This window comes from Semicossyphus pulcher, unplaced genomic scaffold, assembly GCF_022749685.1.
Source record: "Semicossyphus pulcher isolate SPU_LCO1_2020_fin unplaced genomic scaffold, fSemPul1.0.p SCAF_48, whole genome shotgun sequence".
Taxonomy (NCBI): Eukaryota; Metazoa; Chordata; class Actinopteri; order Labriformes; family Labridae; genus Semicossyphus; species Semicossyphus pulcher.
The window spans coordinates 218,940-226,697 of NW_027211724.1; the positions used below are offsets into that span (position 1 = coordinate 218,940).

Sequence of the window (7,758 nt, forward strand, 5' to 3'; positions counted from 1 at the left end):
CGTCTCTGTGTGTGTGTGTGTTATGTAACCAAGAGGATTTAAAATGTAATATTTACAGAGTTATATTTTTTAAACGATGCCTCAGTGAAACCGCTGAGCTTCAGGTCAGAGTCTCTGACGCTCCTGGATTCAATCCAGAACAGACCTGCAGGAGGTACAGCGGGCGTACGGACACTGATACACTGAGTTTTATGTCCAGGTATTAACCCGAGCCAAACCAGCTTAAGAACAACAGTATTATGAATATTACATAATTTCATATCAGTCCAGTTATCCTCACTAAAAACAAAGTTCAGTATTTTTGGACTTTCTTGCCGAGATTTACATGAGAGGATTGATACCTCACACGTCTGTCTGATGATGTGAAGCTAGCATCTGGTTAGCTTAGCTTAGCATAAAGGCTCTAAACAGGGGGGCAGCTAGCCTGGCTCTGTCCAGTGTTAACAAAGTAAATGCTTATTAATTATCTCACTAACTCTTCAGGTTTCATAAAGAGCAAACAAAGGATATTTGATGCATGAAAAACATTCTGCACCATTTAACTGACCAGTTGGTGTCTTGAAAAAGAGGCCGCTAGTTAGCTAACATGAACGTTACCACCAATTCTAAGCTCTTCATCAAGATCTGTGAAGAGTTAAATGTTCATGTCAGGAGAGGACAACAGTGCAAGGTCAACACCTGAGACACGGCCTGTCTGACACCTGATTAAAGGTTGGGGATGTTAAAGGTTGGGGATGTTAAGGGACCAAAACTACTTTTAATGTTAAAAAAGGTTCCTGGTTTGTGGTCAAAGGAACTTTCCTGAGTGATGATTGCGTCCATATGTAACAAAATGTCAAACGTTACGGGGTGTTGGTCACTTCAGGACATTTCTGAGACCACTCGGAGTAAAATCTAAAACAAACACCGAAACATTGAGACGAGCCTTCTTCACCCAAACATTTCTAATGAGGACAGATCCAACACACACTGAGACCTCAGTCATACAAAGTTCCTTTATTAAAAATCATAAACATGCTAAAAATATCCACAAAGAAGAGTTCTCCTCGTCATTGATCACACATCTAACCTGCTGATCAGTCACTGAATCGATCCCACTGAGCGTTCGTAACACTGATGATACCGAAATGTTAAATAATGACTGTAAAGTGAACTGAAGTTATCAGAGGATCAGTGTGTTTGCACATTAACTCTGTGAACGTGTGTGTGTGTGTGTGTGTGTGTGTGTGTGCGTCTCATCTGACCTTCAGCTCTTAATAGGATTCAAACAGGAGGGTTGTTAACTCGAGCCTAATTCCTCCTTAAGCTGCTCTGCGAAACACTTTCTAACATCAACTTAATGAATGAAAGTGAGCGTGAACCAACACAAGCTGCATGACAGAGTAAACCGACAGGGAGGGGTTAGAATTAGCTTCAGCTAAAGCATACTAGCCAGAGTGCAGCCTCTACAGTTTAACATCCCTGCCCATTTTAACCAAATATGTAGTTTGTACTTTTGGGCTTTGGAGGCCGTTTTATTTCAGCTCCGAGTTTGATATGGATCCAAATGTCACAAACGCAGGTGTTAACTTGTTGTTGAAGAGTCCTTCTGTTCCAGCATCCACTTTCTAAAAGCTTCTGTGCACACAGACAAACATGTTTGTCAGGTTGCTAAAAGCGAAAAAGACATGAATTAAGAAATGATAAAGTGAACACTGTAAGAAAGTAAACAGTCTCCAAAGCACGTGATGGGTTTATCTGTGAACAAACTACTGTTTCTTCTCCTTCAGCTTGTCTTTGATCTTCTGAGGCTCGTCGTACTGAATCAGCCGCAGGATGTCCTTGTTGTTCATCACTCCCTGAATGAACTCGCCCTCCGAGATTTTATCTGAAAAACAACAGAAGAAGAAGAGTGAACATGTTGATGTGATGTTCAGTTCATTCATAAAACTGCTGTTAAAGAAAGTTATTGAAACGTTCGGCACCGTTCTCCTTCTTCCCGAAGAATTCCCAGATTTTTTCCGCCCTCTTCTCCGGCGTGTTTTCATCCTCAGGGAGGTTCTTCTGGTCCTCCACAGGAATCATGTTGAATATTGACTGCAGGACAGTCATTGTTTACATTTTTTATACTGCATGCCCAGTTTCATCATCAAATACAGATTAAACAAACTGTCCTGGATAGTATGAAGCATCCATGAATTTTACTGCGTCTGTTGTAAGAATGATCATAAAATTCATCATCAAAACTTCACTGACAGAAAATCTTTGGGGAATAAAGGTGTCAACATCCACACATGAGGTGATGAAATACTTCCAAGCAGGAACAATATATCATGTTGTTTTTCATGTTTTTCATGTTAGTGTTGTGATCAGCTTTTGGAAACGGGCTGAATGAACGGCACAGCTCAATGATAACTGCAACAATAAAGTACATTCCTGTTAAATATAAAATCTATTGAACACTGGAGCTCTTCCGTTTCCTGCAGCAGTCAGATTAAATAAGGTGTAAGTACCCGAACGATCTCGAGGATTTCGTTGCTGCTGATGGTCCCATTCCCGTCCACGTCGTACAGAGCGAAGGCCCACTCCAGCTTCTGCAGAGTCTTTCCTCCGGACGTCAGGTGCAGAGCGACAATGTACTCCTTAAAGTCCAAAGTGCCATCTGCGTTGGTGTCAAAGCTCCTGAACACGTGGCGAGCGTACTCTGTCGGGTCTGCGTTTGGGAAGAAGCTGGCGTAGATTCCTTCAAACTGTGTCTTGCTGATCTTCCCACTGGGACACTCCTTGAGGAAGGACTGGTACCAGGAGCACAGCTCAGCCTCCGAGTACTTGGTGTTGGATTTCAGATCCTCCAGGAGTTCTTTGGACAGTGCGCTGCTCTTCGTGTTCCCCATCCTTCAGACGGACTCTCAGTAACGTCTCAATAGTGTCTGTCGGGGGTGAAAACCTCTGTCGCCTTCAAGTTTCTCTGCTTATTGTTCCTCAAGGAGCCAAACTGGATTACCTTCCTCACTCCCTAAATCCAGACAGCTGTCCTGGAGATTAGGAGGATAACAGCGTCACAGCACTGACACCTTCTGAAGACACAGTTAAACACTGGAAGAGTAAACAGGACTGAACACAACAGGAGGCTGAGTCTGTAAAGGTTCAACATCTGGGAGACCTTTTATCAGCCATCCACAAGCTCAACAGCTGAAGTATTAAATACATCAGACGTGATTGTATTCAACTTTACTGCTCCTCATCGTATCCTTATGCATGATTTTCTTTCTGTACATGCAGCCAGTTGTTCTTAGACATTTGTTCTAACAGGGATGAGAGGAGGCGGGACGGATGCTCAGGCTCCAAGTGAATCCTGCACGGTTTGGACTGCTCCACAATGGGATTAGATTATCTGTGTCTCCAGTGGAATAGTCTCAGGCCAGATTACTGGACCATCTGCTGCAGTGGTGAAGGTAATTAAAAAGCTGGGATGAGCTGATGTGCTGCGTAACCACAGACAGAGATTACAGCTGCAGAGGCACATACACAGTGGTCAACCCTGACCCTAACCCTAACCCATACACAGTGGTTAACCCTGACCCTAACCCTAACCCATACACAGTGGTGTGTGTGTGTGTGTGTGTGTGTGTGTGTGTTAGTATTAATGTGTGTGTGTGTGACGTACGGCGAGAGGAGACGTGACTAAAACAATCACTACAGTCACTGAAGTTTCCATACCTGTGAACTTTAACCTCAGACCAACACAAGAAGCTGTTCTGCTGTTAAACACGCCGGCGTGCGGGATCCTTGCTGTTTTTTCAGAAAGACTTCCCACAGTATTTTAAAAGGCTAAAAAGATCATCCCTTTTTGTCAGCTCCGATTTCTGACGAGCCGTGTCATTACAGCCCACATGGACTATCACCCGGTTAATGGAGGATGGAAGTGAGTGCACCAGCCCAGGTAGTTTGTCAAGGATGCCCTGGACTGTGGCTCCAGGGAAACAGTGTGTAGTGGCATTAAAAACACTGAATGTTCCTGGTGATGCTGTCACCCACTATCAAAGTGGTCGGGGAGAGAAGGGACAAAGAGGAGAAGGATCTGAGGAATCACGAGAGGAAGGTGCACATTCCGCAGTGCATGACCCGGCAGACGAGTGTGGCGAGCCAGCAGCATTGGCCAGGTCCACTTCAGGAAGCCCAAAACAGGGGAGCCAGTGGTGACAGCGAGCTCCGGGGGAGAGACCGACTCGGCAGTGATAGCCAGTGGTCCGGCACAGGTTGAGTTGGGTTTTATTGGCCTGAAGACGATGGTGTCCATCAGCTTTTCAGCTTCCTGGATCTGGTAGAGCATGGATATTCTACCTTCGAGCTCTGAAATTTTAACAGCCAGACAGGCACAGCTTACACAGCCGGATGGAGAGGTGTCATATAGTCATTTAGAGTCCTGCAGATCTTAGTAAAAGGTAACAAAAATCCTCGGTAAAAAATAGAGCGTTGTAGCTTGACAGCTGACCTGATCAAGCTTGCCGGTAACATACTCGCCAGAAGGCTTAGAACATAAAAATCTAAAACCACATAAAAACGTAACAATTAAATGCAGCAGAAGGGGATGAGCAGACTGTATTTCCTGAGGAAGCTGAGGTCCTTCAACGTGTGCAGCAAGATGTTGGAGATCTTTTATCAGTCTGTTGTGGCAGTGCACTGTGCTTTGCTGTGGTCTGCTGGGGAAGCAGCATCGGAGCCGGAGATGTGAACAGACTCAACAAGCTGATTAAGAAGGCCGGCTCCGTCATCGGCTGCAAACTGGACTGTTTCACTGAGGTGGCAGAGAGGAGGACACTGAACAAACTGTTAACCATCATGGATAACCCTGAGCAACCTCTCTACCACCTGCTGGACAGACAGAGGAGCACCTTCTCCAACAGACTGGTGCAGCTCCGCTGTCACAAGGACAGATACAGGAAGTCTTTCCTGCCCTGCTCTGATGTCTGTGTCTCACTCAAACTGCACTTTGTTATGCTAACATGCTAACTATTCAAACTGCACTTTGTTCTGCTATTCAAACTGCTCTTTGTTCTGCTAACATGCTAACTATTCAAACTGCTCTTTGTTCTGCTAACATGCTAACTATTCAAACTGCACTTTGTTCTGCTAACATGCTAACTATTCAAACTGCACTTTGTTCTGCTCCTGCTAAACTCTGCACATGATTCATGTGGAACATTTAGTACCACTTCATCAGTGTATCTGCACATTAACATCTGTAAAGACTGTCTAGTACATGAACACCTCCACCTCCCTGTAATGTTTGTGTATATTTAGTTATATGTTAGTTTATATTTTAGATGAATAGAGTTGAGGTTATGATTTATTATTGCTGTTAGAACTCCTGGATGTACATATTCCTTCTTCTAGTGTTCGGGTTATTTTTACTGTGTGTTTATTTTCTCCTGTGCTGTAGTCGCTTTGATAACCTGCTGCTTTACCGACACAATTTCCCAGTCTGGGATCAATAAAGTACATCTATCTATCTATCTATTTATCTATCTATCGATCTATCGATACTTTCACTTCCTGAAAAATGCTTGGAAATAACTTTAGTAGCCTACCCTATTTGGCCAAATAGAATTCCAATGTATTAATTAATTGATTTAATCTACAGACTCATACATTTTTTTATGCATGTTTTAGCTGCAAAACCAGCCGAGTAGGAAGTTAGGACCAACCATAAAAACGTAGGCTTTTCAGTGTTGTGTCCTCATCGTTCTGTTGCTGTACGGATGACCTGCTGGAAGCTAAAGTGTTCATTTTACCCAGAGCAAACAGGTTGGCTTTGCAGACTAAGTTACCATGGTGATCTGGCCAGGTTAAAAGACAGCCAGCTTCGTGACACTGAAAACCCTGGGTTAAGGCTCAACAGACCCGGCTAACCCATGAATCTGGCTTCGTACTACACTCCTCTGGAGGCCATGCTTCAATGTGACACCACGATAAACAAAGTGACGCATGGCTCATAATCCTGCAGCCTACTGTTCAGTGTAACACATATGATGACTACGGGTTTAACTGGACTTTACTCACTGAACATGTTCTGACAGGGTCAATCCCAACCAGCACGACCCGTCACAGAACATGCGGTCTTTGTCATGTAACGCTCTGAACATCCTGCAGGCTGTCCCTCCCGGCAGGTATTTATTATGTAAAAGGGATGAGTCGAGGAAATTTTCACTGTACAACAAGCTTACTACTTCATCCACTGCAACACTGGACATTTTTATTACATGGAGGCTAATGTTCAGGATAATCTCTTTGTCTCTTTGGATTCAGGGGAATTACTCGGTGAGCTGCGGCTCAGAGTACGGCTGCAAGTTTAGAGATGAGAACAAATATAGAGGAAAAACCCTTTCATGCAGAGCAGAGGAAATACTGGCTGTACGTTCACACAGATCTGAACTTCTATGGCACAGATTATGAACCAGATAAATGTCCTCCTGATTCTTCTGAAAATGCTTTCAGGAATAACTCATTAAAAACTTTGTGGCACGCACAGTTTCTTTAAAGAACAGAGTAACTGCTCTTACTTCCTGTGTTAAAGGTTCTTGTTGGTCGTGCTGGGAGATGATTTAACTTGAAAACTTGAAAATCAAATAAATAATAAAATAAGGTTTTTATTGTCCATGTTTGTGGTTCTCAGTCAGAGGACTTGAATCTGAATAATCCTGGAGCGCTGCATCTCTTTAATCTTTCATGTCTGAATTGCGTGACTCGTCTAACCTTTTCTTGTAGTGAATTTTGGATTTAGCTCTGCAGGTCATGAGAACAGGTTATAAAATAGCATCAACGTGCTAACATGGTCAGTTTGGCACATGTTCATGCTAACATCTGCTTATCAGCAGCTAACTCATCACACTGCTGTGACTGCTGGTTTTCTTCAGTTCTACAGGTATTTAGTCATAAACCAACGTGTTGAAGAAGTTAATGTTCTGGCCTGATGATGGCGCTGTTAACACAGTTATTAGAGTTCATCTTGAGGGGAACATGAATTCATGCCTGAGACATTTTACTGTCAGCTGAAACAGTGAAGCTGAAGGTCAGAGGCGTTCCAACATCTTGTTCTTTGAGCTCCTCTGGAGACCAAGTTTAACGCAGAGACAGAAAATGAAACGAGACAAGCAGCAGATTTTCTCCTTCACATTCGTCTGTTAGTGATTTCTCCTCGTTTACGCCGTGCGTCTCTCATCCAGCCCGTCAGACCAGCACAGATTTTCCTGCAAACACTTTAAAGATGGATTTTAATTTCAGACTGTACATATTATGTCACAGGGCAGCGACTGTAAAACAGGACTTTGATCTTATGTCAGACATGAAATGCAGAAAAATCAGCAGGAAGAACCTTGTCCTGGATTATAATCTAAGCCCATAGTAATCTTTTTTGTATTAATATGCTCAATGGAAGTCTGGAATATAATTTGCCATTTGTAATGGATAATATCAGAGGACAGATTTGTGGAGGGGGAGGAGCGACGAGTTAGACGAGCAGCAGAGAGGGAAAGAGTTCAAAGGAAGCGTTGGTGGACGGTCGAGGGTTTCTCTGGTTTCTGTGGAACAGAATTAATCTTTTTATAGAGGTGGTCACTCTTCATCAGAGCAGCAGAGGGACGTGCAGAAATTCTGCTTCAGGAGCACAACCAACAAGATTATGAAGATTTGATATTTGTGCTGGAAACACGGCAGCTACATATCGAAATCCAGGATTAGTTGCCTTTTCATTTCATTTCGTCGGGCTGGGCCTCGACC

General features: G+C 43.5%; 1 protein-coding gene across 1 annotated transcript; it reads right to left on the reverse strand.

Annotated features, from left to right (window-relative positions):
* Positions 1 to 1,748: 1,748 nt before the first annotated feature.
* On the reverse strand, positions 1,749 to 2,873 carry rcvrna (recoverin a). The gene is made up of 3 exons (XM_069680822.1): positions 2,493 to 2,873; positions 1,965 to 2,076; positions 1,749 to 1,867 (listed from the first exon to the last, which is right to left on the reverse strand). The coding sequence occupies exons 1-3, from the start codon at positions 2,871 to 2,873 to the stop codon at positions 1,749 to 1,751; spliced, it is 612 nt and encodes a 203-aa protein (XP_069536923.1).
* Positions 2,874 to 7,758: the final 4,885 nt, after the last annotated feature.